Source organism: Macaca mulatta, chromosome 4 (genome assembly GCF_049350105.2).
Source record: "Macaca mulatta isolate MMU2019108-1 chromosome 4, T2T-MMU8v2.0, whole genome shotgun sequence".
NCBI classification, from domain to species: Eukaryota; Metazoa; Chordata; class Mammalia; order Primates; family Cercopithecidae; genus Macaca; species Macaca mulatta.
Window position 1 is genome coordinate 98,330,261 of NC_133409.1, and position 13,871 is coordinate 98,344,131.

The window sequence follows — 13,871 nt, forward strand, 5'->3', positions numbered from 1 at the left end:
GCAGGGCAGCGGGCACCTGTAATCCCAGCTACTCAGGAGGCTGAAGCATGAGAATTGCTTGAACCCGGGAGGCAGAGGTGGCAGGGAGTCGAGAACCCGCCACTGCACTCCAGCCTGGGGGATAGAGTGAGACTCCGTCTCCAAAATAAAATAAAAATAAAATAAAGTATACTAGTAAATTATTCAACAAAATATATAGCTTTAGTCAAATGTAGCTATAACTATTAAAGCAAGTTGACATATAGAAGAGGCCAAAATAAATTCCACCCTAAAAAATACACCACAGAAAATGCATGTCACTGGATTTTAAAATTAGGGTTCAATTTCAATTCTGAGTCTCACATGATTGTTTTGAAGATGCAATGCAATCATGAAAATAGTTTCTCACTAGAAATATTACATAAATGTAAGATCATGTTATTTAGAAGACACTTTTGCTTAGTAAAACTGTATGTAACTCACAGCATCTAAGGATGGATGGGTATCAGAAAATAAGACCTAATAAACCTCGCAACTTGGCCAGGCACGGTGGCTCACTCCTGTAATCCCAGCACTTTGGGAGGCTGAGGCAGGCAGATCACCTGAGGTCAGGAGTACGAGACCAGCCTCGCCAACATGGTGAAAGTCTGTTTCTACTAAAAATACAAAAATTAGCCAGGTGTGGTGGTGGGTACCTGTAATCCCAGCTACTCAGAAGGCTGAGGCAGGAGAATCACTTGAACCCAGGAGGCGGAGGCTGCAGTGAGCCGAGATCGTACCACTGCACTCCAGCCTGGGTGACAGAGCGAAACTCCATCTCAAAAAAAAAGAAAAAAACAAAAACAAAAACCTCAACTGGACTAGTTTACCTACTTAATGGGTGAGTAACAGACAGTCAATCTTGGTGAGATAAACCATATTTAACACTGTCTTACCATGTCAATTTAAAACTGGCTAAATGTGCCTTTGATTCTCATTCTTGGCTCAAAAAGCAAATGGAAAATCTGATAGGAGGTCTTTGAATATTCAATTATAAAGAATTTGAATACTTTGATTTTTATCTAGTTGGTATTAAAATGAAGATTATACTTTTCAAGTTAAAAGTAATATTTTCTTAAAAAGGGAATTTTTCATAAAAGCAGGCGATATACCATCTACCTGCTGATGATTATGAAGTCTTGTAGTACTTTTGTAGCAAAGCTTTCCATATCCTTCAAGATAACCACAACAGGAGGAGACAGCCATTGACTAGAAGTAGTCCTCTTTTTGCTTGGCATTTTTGGGTCTGTCTTCTTTTAAACCATTGCAGAAAGAAAGAGTTAAAGGTAAGCCTTACCACCCAAACAATGTTATAATGCCACATGTTGACATATCTCTCTTTAAATTTCACAGTAACACTGTTTTTTTTCCTACCACATGATAAATAGAAACTCAGGTTACTAGAATCTTTCTGTGTCTGACATGGGAATAATAACCAAGAAGAAAAAGGTTCAGTAAAACTCTATAATTCATATGAAATATTTATATTTTCTGCTAAGGAAATGACAGAAAAAAACATGGAAGAAGAGAAAATTTTCTACAAAATTGATTTTTCGATTGGTAGAAAGTTATATTCTGCTTTGCTTTACAGTGAGAACTAGTATTTTTAATGAAAAAAACATAATGAATAGTAGTACTTGCTACTTTGCCACCGTGAAATTTCAAGCCTGAAATGGATACTAGGTATCATCTGGTCCAATCTCAATTTTTAAAAAGATATCTGACACAAACTGAAAGTAGCATTTGATTTCTGGAAAGTCCAAAATTGTGGAGCAAATAAGGTATTCTGGTTAAGTATTAGACATAGTTGAGTCCCTATATAAGGCAAAATGAAACTTCACTTATGATGATTTCAGCAAAAATGTTGATTGGAAAATGTAACCACAGTATTTTTTTTTCCTATACTGTCTGGGTACATAGCACCATAACCTAAGACTATGGTTTTAGGACGCAGTTACCTAGTGTTAACCTAGGTTATTCTTTTTCACCAGACTGTCATGGTAGAATGGAACTTCTTTTTATTTGTTTGTTGAACATACTTTACTTAAAGAGCGCTGATTCCCTAAGAACTCTAAACATAAAACAAATTAGATTTTAGAAAATCCATGATTACTCTTCATTGAACTAAGTTGACAGTGGATACTAGCAGCATGGTTCTATCGGATAAAGCAAACACTGAGGAACCCAAGAGATAATATATTAAAGTTATAGTTATTGTCACAGAGATGGAACCTGCAACAGAGGCAATTCCTGATGCTCTGTTTTTGTCATTAGAGGACATTCTCCCACAAATATGTCCTTGTAAAAACCTAAGCACTTACCAGGAATTAGGCTACATACTAGTAAAAAAGATTTTAAAATTTGAGTAGCATTAGAAAAATAGCTACTTTTAAATTAATACCTAGTGCTGCAGAAGCATATCCTTGTTAGATCAAAACAGTACTATGTCTAATATTATTCCAAGCCACATCAATCATATGTCAGTTTCCTTGGGGGAGAAAATCGTCAGTTTATATCTACCTGTGTGACAGTCATATACCAACTGGAAAGTGAATCCATTGAATAATGTGTTTTTCTTTGGGTGACCTGAACACTTTCCTCCTCTTTGGATTTTATATCTACACAGCAGTCCATCAACTGTGAGACCAACTTTTGCAAAAAATGTTTCATATCTGTGGAATATAAAAAGTAAGAAAGCTTATCTCTGCCTCTTCCATAAATAAAACCAAAGCTCTTGAAACTTCTTGATCAGTATATTACTCTTTTTTGGTAGAATGTGTTTTTTTATACTTACCATCAATATAGCTAATATAACATTTAACATTAACTATTGATGCTCATTAGTACCTGCATTAATTCAGACTAAGACTAGACCAAAGCTTATGCATATTATAATTTTTTTTTTTTTTTTTGAGATGTAGTCTCACTCTGTCGCCTAGGCTGGAGTACAGTGGCGGGATCTCGGTTCACTGCAACCTCCACCTCCCAGGTTCAAGCGATTCTCCTGCCTCAAGCCTCTCCACTAGCTGAGATTACAGGCACATGCCACCATGCCCAGCTAATTTTTGTATTTTTTAGTAGAGACAGGGTTTCACCATGTTGGCCAGGCTGATCTCGAACTCCTCACCTCATGATCTGCCTGCCTCGGCCTCCCAAAGTGCTGGGATTACAGGCATGAACCACCACTCCTGGCCACTTATGTATATTATCTATAATAAAAAGGTCACATAAACAAATGTGTAGACAAGCAAACTATAAATTTTAGGAATATGTATTTAAATAACACAGAAAAATAAAGTTTTCAAGGTCCCTAAGAAAAATCAAGTGTCATATGAATTATTTTACTGATTATAAATCTTTCATATAGCCATTTTTAAAGATGCCCTTAAGGACTTTTACTTAATTTCAATCAGTTTATAAATATGAAAGCAATATAAGCACATAAATCTCTTTTATCAATCTAAATCCAAACAAATTTTACTACATTATGGCCAGGCATGGTGACTCAAGATGTAATCCCAGCACTGTGGGAAGCCGAGGCAGGACTGCTTGAGCCCAGGAGTTCCAGACCAGTCTGGACAACATAGCAAGACCCAATCTCTATAAACAACAACCCCACAATGCAGCTGAGCGTAATGGCATGCACCTGTAGTCCTAGGTACCAGGGAAGCTGAGGTGGGAGAATTGCTTGAGGCCAGGAGTTCAGGGCTGCACTGAGCTATGATCATGCTACTGTAGTACAGCCTAGGCAACACAGTGACACCCTGTCTCCAAAAAAAAAAAAAAAAAAAAGAAAAGGAGTGTGAACACTATGATTTCATGGGTTCACATGCTCAGGATTAGCTCTGTCAATGGACTATTTTTTACCATGGTGGCTTTTCAAAGCGGGACAGTAAGATGATTTATGGCTGAAACATGAGCCCACGTGTCTACTCTCTTTTGAGATGAACAAGAGCTCCTCATTCCCCAATTCTCAGCTTTCCGCCCTAAGTCTTTCTACTTATTAAACGTTTCACTGGGTTAAAGAACGCATCTCGCAAAATGCCTGGACTGCTACCGGCAGTTAAGCTGATAGGGCAGAAATGAGTCCAGAATAAAGACAGCAAAAGGAGGCAGAGTTCTATAATAGTCACAATTACTCTGAGAGGCCCCAAGCCTAACCCTGCCCAAAACATAGCACTGTGCTCTTTCCACCAATAAAAAGGAATAAAGAAAGCCTGAAAAAGAGAGAAAAGGATGAAACAAGTCTGTAGCATCTCACCAAGGTTATTATGGCATTTATATTTTACCTGGACAATCTTTAGCTTGCAATGAGACTACATATGGTGTGACATTATTCTGAAGGGCCTCTGTTAGACTTCTGAATGTTAAATCATGATCTGTGACATTCACACCTATGAGATAATACATCAATATTATATCACCATTTTTATTAATAATAATTTAATGACAAAAGCTATTGAACATATCAAGCACTCACAAGTAAAAACATTTAAAAAAATGATTAATGACAGAAACCAAGAAAATATACTATATAAATGAGATATCCATTAACAATAGCTATCCAAAGGCATGCATTATATTTGTCAGGGAAGATATTTTGCACAATTCCTCTTTCAAACAAATTACTGGGAGGTGCACTTGAAAACTTTTTTTTTTTTGAGACAGAATCTTGCTCTGTCGTCCAGGCTGGAATGCAGCAGCTCAATCTCGGCTAACGGCATCCTTCGTCTCCCAAGTTCAGGTGATTCTCCTGCCTCAGCCTCCTAAGTAGCTGGAATTACAGGTATGTGCCACCACACCAGCTAATTTTTGTAGTTTAGTAGAGACAGGGTTTCACCATGTTGGCCAGGCTGGTCTCAAACTCCTGACCTCAAGTGATCCACCCGCCTCAGCCTCCCAACATGCTGGGATCACAGCCGTGAGCCACCGTGCCCAGCCAACCCTTGAAAACATCTTAGAAGTAATTTCATTGCTTTGTCAAATTCATAACAAGCTCTTTAAGGAAATTAAAACTAGCCAGGTGCAGTAACTCACGCCCATAATCCCAGCACTCTGGGAAGATCACTTGAAGCCAGGAGTTCAAGACGGGCCTGGCAAACGTGGTGAGACCCTATCTCTATAAAAGTTTCAAAAAAGTAAAACTATGGGTTCTATTGCTATTTATGGAATCCCTGGTTTTCATTTCTGCAAAGCAGAGTTTCAGGGCACCGCATACAGTTATCAAATTTTTGAGTGAAAAATTTCCCACTACTTTGGAAAAAAATTCTGTTAACTGGTATCTTCCCTAACATAACCATCTGTGATTTCTAGAAAGTCATTTGGTGCTTAGGCAGATAGCAGCAGCAGTCACTTTCAAACAAAGAGTTACAGTTGCAAAACTTTCATTGCTTGTAAGAAAAAGAAAAATTTCAGAATCATCCATGCCAGCAATAATAAACCATTTTTTTTTTTTCTAGAGGAGCCAAAGAATAAAAATATTAGCAGACTATTTTTTAAATGGATATTGAAAATAGAAAATATCAAAACTATTCCTAGCATGCATTATGGTCTATGATTATAATAATGCATCCCTGAACAAATTTAGAAGTTCAGTAAAACACTGGTTTATCTTGTCTTTCACTGACTGGCTATAAGCTATTTATTACTAACATTATATTCGTTATATTTATATTATAAAACAATGAACTTGTCTATCACAAACAAGATAATCAACAATGTGTTTAACTAGAAAAATGTTCTCCTCAGACCATGCTTTTAAAACATTCTTTCCATTAGCTTGGTACAAGTGGGCCATCATTGGGCCTCAGTTTTTCATCAAATGGGAGAGTTTTTAGATGTTGCATTGTAAAGCTGGTCCACAGTATCATAAAAATAATTCCCTTGAGTCTTATGAGTGTGGTCCTGGGACTAGCAATATGGGCATCAGCTGGTATCCTGTCAGAAATGTAAAATTTCAGGCCTCACCCCAGACCCATTAACCAAAATCTACATTTTAATATGATCCCTGGAGGTTATTTGTGGGTACATTAAAGTTGAGAATTAATTCCTTATCTCAGAGCTAACTAGCATAACAAATCTTGAATAAATTGAAGCAGAAATTAAGAGCATGTTTGGAATCCAAATAAATTCAACTTTGTTTTCAAAGGGAATGAAGAAAACTTGCTAACATTACAAAGAAATTTTTTCCATTGTGCTGGAATCCAAATGTTTGGTAAAGATGAGATATTAATGATGGCTATTTAAGTACTTAATTTACAACCTGCAACTTGAAAGCAATTTATGTGCAATTCATCCAAACACCTCCTTGTAGGTAATTAATATGAATATAATGAAAAAATCTAAGATTGAAAAACTATGCACAGGAAAATAAAATTAAGGTCACAGAGTAATTCCATTGAAGATATGATTTTAAAAAGTCTGAAAACCAAATCTACTAACACTGGTAGTTTCTTTATTACCAAATCTCATATACTCTTGTATCTATAAAGAAAGAGTAAAACAAATGTATTTTCCCTTCTGACCAAAAGTTGAGGAGAACATTAGCTAGATAAATTCCTTTTAATTTACAAACATATGACCATCTGTAAAGATATAAGGAATTTTTATTGGTTTTTGAAAATACGTAAAATAAACTATAGTTGGTTTAATTGTACAAATAAAAGAGACAAAACAGGCTCATCAAAACAGGTCCTTCCACTACTCTCAACAATAAAAAAAAAAATTAAAAACACATAAAATACACAGAGATGCATGCATGAACAAACATACGCATATATACCAAGAACAAGAGCAGCAGTTGGAATTTCTCTGAGTTTTATTTGACCAGCCAAGTCTCTTGAATTCTTCTGGAATGCAGAATGAGATTTTTGCAGAAATTCAATTAGACTGTCAAACAAGTTTTTATTTAATTCCTCTTGTAGTCGCTACAAAGAACATACAAAAACTTATTAGAAATAATAATCTGATGTCTTTCCTGGTTTTGGAAAGAAAATTGTCATGGATTCAATGATGCAAAATGATCAAAAGATGAACCTAATTAAAAAATGTTTTTTCCTTAAATCTCCAGTAATTAGTGCTTTGGGTTCCCCCATTAAAAATTCCCTCTCAAGCCTGGTCAACATAGTGAAACCTCACTTTCACAGATAAAAAGACAAATTAGCTGGGTGTAATGGTGCACGTCTGTGGTCCCAGCTGCTTGGGAAGCTGAGGTGAGAGGGTCACTTGAGCCTGGAAGGTCAAGGCTACAGTAAGCTATGATCATGCCACTGCACTCCAGCCTGGGTGACAGAGCAAGACCTTGTCTCAAAAAAATATATATATATTTACATATATTCATATATTATATATACTATTACATAATATATATATGCTATATATTTATATATTTTATATATATGACTTAATGTCTCATATATATGACATTAAAAGGTTTGGATTTCATCCTATGGGGAGTACCACTGAAGGGATGTGAAGTAAAGACATAATTGGATCAGGGTTAAGAAGGGTTAATCTGACAACAGGGTCGGAGAGGTTGCCTGGAATTGGGCTGCATTTGCCTTGAAGAGGGTCTTTTCTAATTTGGCCAATGGTGTCAGGGATGCCAGTTAGGAGGGTATTATGATGATCCAGATTAAGAAATGAAGAGAACCTAAGCTGGAAACCACAAACTCAAATACCTTGAAGGATCACATGGAATACAAGAATGAGCAAAGCCACTGGGTGTAAATCAGTAAGGACTGGTAGATGGCAGTAATAAACTGGAGAGTACATAACCTTCCCAAAGGCAATTAAAACCAAAACTATGACACTGTGTTGACAAAAAAAAAAATAAGCTATCAGCCTGAAATGCTGGCCCTAGAGCTACCAATTTGCTATAGTGAAGAAATTTTTTCAGAGCTGGAATATAAAGATGAGAAAGTGAAGGAGTTTAGAAACAGCTTGATTTCACAGTTGTATACCTGAACGGATAATTTAAGAGCGTCACCATTTGAAAGCTCCTTGCCTTAACAGCTATCATAAACATCTGTTCCACTCACAAGAAATAGGATTTTTTGTTTTTGTTTTTGAGACAAGGTCTCTCTCTGTTGCCCAGGCTGGAGTGCAGTGGTACTATGTCCACTCACTACAACCTCCACCTCCCAGGCTTAAGTGATCCTCCCAACTTAGGCTCCTGAGTAGTGGAATTACAAGTGCACACTACCATGCCCAGCTAGTTTTTGCAGATTTTGTAGAGACAGGGTTTCACCAACTTGCCCAGGCTGGATTATGGTTGTTTTTTTAAGGATACACAGGTTATGCTTGACCAATACTTCCTATATTTCATCAATACTCTTGTAAACTGGTGGAAAGGAAGATGAGAGGTAACAAAAATGAGACTTAGGGTGTTACAGAAAAGTTATTAAAAAAAAGTATTCACCTCATTTTCAGATTTCATCTGCTGCCAAATCAACTGATAAGTTTCGAATCGAAGCTTACTGTCCTCAGGTTCATTTTTCCCTTTGTTAAAATAGTCCTCTAAAAACAGAAAGAAATAAGTCAGTTTCTTTTTTCCTATAATAGCATAAGTTATAGATCTTACGTGCAAAGTTACACAGTAAGTGATAGAAGTGGAATTTTTTCATTTTTTGAAGACGGAGTCTCACTCTGTTGCCCAGGCTGGAGTGCAGTGGCACGATGTTGGTTCACTGCAACCTCCGCCTCCTGGGTTCAAGTGATTCTCTCCTGCCTCAGCCTCCCGAGCAGCTGTGACTACAGGCGCGTGCCACCACGCCCAGTTAATTTTGTATTTTTAGTAGAGATGGGGTTTCACCATGTTGGCCAGGCTGGTCTCAAACTCCTGACCTCAAGTGATCTGCCCGCCTTGGCCTCCCAAAGTACTGGCTCACACCACTGCTGGTGTGAGCCACTGCACCTGGTGTGAGCCACTGCACCTGGCCTTAATTTTTTTTTTATATTCATCAAAAACATATATTTGGGGACAGATAACATTCAATATCCTCTGTATTTCATTTTATTTATAATCTTTTATTTTTACCATATTAATTGTATATTTAAGATTAAATATTTCAATCTTTCTACTGTATTTCTATCATTTGCTTTTGAATTTCTAACAGTTTTTATTAAGTGATTTTTTGCTTTGAGTTATATACATTTAATAATGTTTTCATTATTTGCTGTTATTCTACAACCTCGTATACTTTGCTTCATAATTTGCTTTGAACTCTACTCTACTGAATGACTTACTACTACTATTCTTATATTTTTGTTCCACTGACATAGTTTAGTCCAGTCTTTCATTTATTCTGTCTGTGTATTTTTATATCCTTTTCGAATGTTTTCTCCAAATGGTTAGCTATTTGTGAAAATACCATTTATTACCTGGCTTTCAAACTTTTCAAACTATGATCCACATTAAGGAATACATTTTACATCATAACCTAACACAATACACATGAACAAAAACTAAAGTCACAAAAAACCACACTCACCCTTATTACGTAATAGCAAATGTTTTCTTTCCTGTTTTATGTAAGTATAATCATAGTCCACTAAATTGATTTCATAACTCACACACGGATTACGACATTTGGTTTGAAAAACTCTCATTTATTGTACAATCCATTCTTCTCCCACTGATTTGACATGCCCTTATAGTCTAAATACTTATATATACTTTGAACTATTTTTGAACTTTTTATTTTGTTCTACTGAATCCAGCCCTATTCCCCTACCAGTCCTGAACTGTTTAAATTATTATGGCTTTGTATGTTGTACATTTTAGCATCAAATACATTCAGGTCTTCCTCCCACTGTCCCCAAACATTGTTATTCTTTTTCAAAAAAATTTAAGTCATTTCTTCAAATTAATTTTACAGTAATCCGGTCACTTCTCAAAACTAGTTGTATTGGTATTTGACTAGATAAAATAAAATTCAGATTGATTTGGGGAAAAATAACATCTTTAATATGTTAAGAAATCCCCAACGCCTGTATCATAGGTCTCTTCTTTTAATCAAATATTTTAATGTTAACTGAGAGTTTTGAATAGAAATTCACTTAATTTTAAGGAACTACTTTCCTAATCACGGTTAACTCAGAATTTTTTTTTTTTTTGAAACGGAGTCTCGCTCTGTCGCCCAGGCTGGAGTGCAGTGGCCGGATCTCAGCTCACTGCAAGCTCCGCCTCCCGGGTTTACGCCATTCTCCTGCCTCAGCCTCCCGAGTAGCTGGGACTACAGGCGCCCGCCACCTCGCCCGGCTAGTTTTTTTGTACTTTTTAGTAGAGACGGGGTTTCACCGTGTTCGCCAGGATGGTCTCGATCTCCTGACCTCGTGATCCACCCGTCTCGGCCTCCCAAAGTGCTGGGATTACAGGCTTGAGCCACCGCGCCCGGCCAACTCAGAATTTTTAGGAACTATTGATTTTTAATTTTATCAAAAGCCTTAGAATACATCTAAGTCATTGTATGGTAAAGTGGCAGACAAGGTTATAGAATTAAAATGCCAACAAAAAAAGAAAGCAAGGAGACACTATTATTATTATTACTATTATTTGAGACAGGGTCTCCCTCTGTTGCCCAGATTGGAGTGCAGTGGTGAGATCTCAGCTTACTGCAACCTTCACCTCCCAGGTCCAAGTGATTCTCCTGCCTCAGCCTCCAGAGTAGCTGGGACTACAGGCGCCCAGGGCCATGTCTGGCTAATTATTGTATTTTTAGCAGAGACGGGGTTTCACCACCTTGGCCAGGCTGGTCTTGAACACCTGACCTCAAGTGATCCACCTGCCTTGGCCTCCCAAAGTGCTGGGATTACAGGCATGCATCACCCCACCCAGCCAGAAGACACTATTATTAAGAGACAAAGCAGGCCAGCACGGTGGCATATGCCTGTAATTCCAGCACTTTAGGAGGCCAAGGTGGGCAGTTTACAAGCTCAGGAATTCGAGACCAGCCTGGCCAATATGGTGAAACCCCATCTCTGCTAAAAATACTAAAATTAGCCAGGTATGGTGGCGTGCACCTGTAGTTCCATCTACTTGGGAGGCTGACACAGGAGAATCACCTGAACCTGGGAGGCAGAGGTTGCAGTGAGCCGGAATTGCGCCACTACACTCCAGCCTGGGCGACAGAGCGAAAACCTGTCTCTAAATAAATAAATAAATAAATAAGAGACAAAGCAGAACAAGGAAGCTTTAAAAAGAACAAAAATAGTCACTTTACATTAATAGGTAAAATCATACTGTAACACGAAAGTAGCAAATCAAGACACATGTGCAGAATAATGCCACATCAAAATACACATGAAAAACCTCTTAGAAACTGGGAAACACAGCAGTAGGATACTTTAAACTGTTACCATGATTTCTCTCAGTCTGTTACAGAGCAGGTAGGTAAATTTAAAAACTACACTGAAGAATATAAGCTCTCACTGTTGCCAGGTTTCTACTTGCCTCGGCTCCTAGTCACAGTGCTATATATACTTCAGCGTGAGTACCTCCTACAGTGCCAGTGCTGCTGTCAGTCTCCCTCTCTCCAGTTCCTACCCAGTTGTTTTGCTGGCTATGCAGTCATCCACAGAATACTGAGGAGAGAGAGTTACTGGTCTTAATTATGTGCCCAAGTGACTTCAGTCAGGGGACAGATGGTGGGCAAAATGTAGAGCATCTTCTTACTTCTTCAGGCAATCTGTTTCAATAACTGAAGCCAGTGAAGGCAAGTGCTAAAGTCTGGGTATGTTTCCCTCATTCCTGCTCCATCTGCCTTATAATCAGGGTCAATTCCTCAAAGATTTTCATATTATAACACTATCTGTTGGTCTCAGAGTCACATAATGAAAAAAAAAAAAAAAAAAAAAGCCTAACGAACTTCTAAAGCAAAGTTCAAGTCATACAATTATACACATCAGGTTTACTAGTACTAAAAACTATAAACCAATCCTAATAAGTCGTAGCTTAAATTCAATACAAAAAGTTCTAAGTAGAAACTTGGCCTCATATAATGAGAGGCAGTATTAAGTTATGGTTAAATCGTGAGCTCTGGAATCAGACAGGTTGGGTTCAAATCATAGCTCTATCATTTACTAACATTATAACATTGGGAAAGTTATATGTCTAAGTATCCTTATATATTTCAATGGCGATAATACATTCCTCGTAATTTGCTGAGGGGATTAAACAAATTAACACATATAAAATAATTAAGACAGTCTGGGCCTGTAATCCCAGTGCTTTGGGAGGCCTAGGCAGGTAGACTGCTTGAGCTCAGGATTTGAGACCAGCCTGGGCAACAAAGTGAGATCTCGCCTTAAAAAAAATAAATAAATAAATTAGCAGGCAACGTGACATGAGCCTGTAGTCCTAACTGAGGCTAAGGCAGGAGGATTCCCTGAGCCCAGGAACTCAAGGTTACAGTGGGCTATGATTGTGCCACTGAACTCCAGCCTGGGTGACAGAGTAAGGTCTTGTCTCAAAAAACAAAACAAAACAAAACAGTATGGCACCCTGTAAACACCCAAGAAATATTAACAACTGTATTAGTTATAATTACATTGCTGGTGATATTAGATGTCACTGCATGCTACATGTCCCTAATGACAATGGGGGAACAAGTCTTGAATTTTCTCTGACCTATTTCTAGTAAGTTAAGCAATCTGCAACATTAAAGAAATGTGTGGCCAGGCATGGTGGCTCACGCCTATAATCCCAGCACTTTGGGAGGCCAAGGTGGGAGGATCACTTGAACTCAGGAATTCAAGACCAGCCTGGGCAGCATAGTAAGATCCCATCTCTATTTAAAAAAAAAGTGTGTGTGTGTGTGTGTGTATCATTACTTTAAAAAAATCCTATTCTATATATTCAAGTTATCCATTTATTTCCTTAGTCAAACAATGGCATAGTTCACTTTTTCTTTTTTCAATTCAAAACTAGTACATGGGTATGCTTAATTCCATATCATAATTTTTCCACTGGAATTAATTTTCACAGTGCTGAATATTCAATGTAAATACTCAATAACCCCGTGGGGAACTTTTGAAAAATTCTAACACTTAAGCTCCACTCTTGAGATTCTAATTCAATTGATCTGAATTTGGGTCTGAGCATTGGCACAGGTTGAGCATCTCTAATCCAAAAATCTGAAATCCTCCCAAACCTGAAACTTTCTGAGTACCAACATGATGCCACAAGTGGAAAAATTCCATATCTGACCTCAAGTGACAGGTTGCAGTCAAAACACAGCCAAAACTTTGTTTCATGTATAATAGTATTTAAAACATTATGTAAAATTCGCTTCAGGCTATGTGTTTAAGGTGTATAGGAAACATGAATGAATTTTATTTTTAGACTTGGGTCTCATTCCCAAGATTATCTCATTATATACAGGCATATATTTCAAAACATGAAACACTTACAATAACCTAAACACTTCTGGTCCCAAGATTTGGGATAAGGAACTCTCAACCTGTATTTTTTCAAAGTCCCACAAGTTGGAATTGAATAAGGTCAGTAGATTGTATTAATATCAGTTTCTTAATTGTGACACTGTACTAGAGTTATGTAAGATACTACCACTGGGGATAACTGGTCGAAGGGTACTTACTGGTGAAAGAGTATTACATGTAATTATATGTGCATCTACAGTTATATTAAAATAAGACTTTTTCAAAGTTCCCCAAATGATTCTAATGTGAAGCTATGACTGAGAACCAGTACAATACTTTCTGATAGTAATACTGGATTTGATTGAAGAAGTCTTCTTAATTTGATCACTAAACAGGTATCAGGATATAAATGAAAAAAGCGAAGACAGTATCTTTTTTATTAACTTAATTTTATTGAGGTATAATTTAAAAAT

At 37.3% G+C, this 13,871-nt stretch overlaps 1 protein-coding gene across 10 annotated transcripts in view; it reads right to left on the reverse strand.

The window, feature by feature from the left end:
- Positions 1 to 13,871, reverse strand: part of ORC3 (origin recognition complex subunit 3) — a 72,294-nt gene that overhangs the window by 52,589 nt on the left and 5,834 nt on the right. For 5 of the 10 annotated variants that reach the window (XR_013416301.1, XM_015136914.3, XM_077999679.1 and 2 more), the window contains exons 3-7: positions 8,438 to 8,535; positions 6,800 to 6,944; positions 4,308 to 4,412; positions 2,539 to 2,690; positions 1,138 to 1,271 (exon numbers count right to left, since the gene is read on the reverse strand). Coding sequence is in view for 9 of the 10 variants with exons in the window: in XM_015136914.3 (XP_014992400.2) it covers positions 1,138 to 1,271; positions 2,539 to 2,690; positions 4,308 to 4,412; positions 6,800 to 6,944; positions 8,438 to 8,535 (634 nt within the window). In the remaining variant the exon portion in view is untranslated. The remainder of the gene's footprint in view (positions 1 to 1,137; positions 1,272 to 2,538; positions 2,691 to 4,307; positions 4,413 to 6,799; positions 6,945 to 8,437; positions 8,536 to 13,871) is intronic. The other 5 variants (XM_028847368.2, XM_077999681.1, XM_015136915.3 and 2 more) reach the window with 2 other exon arrangements.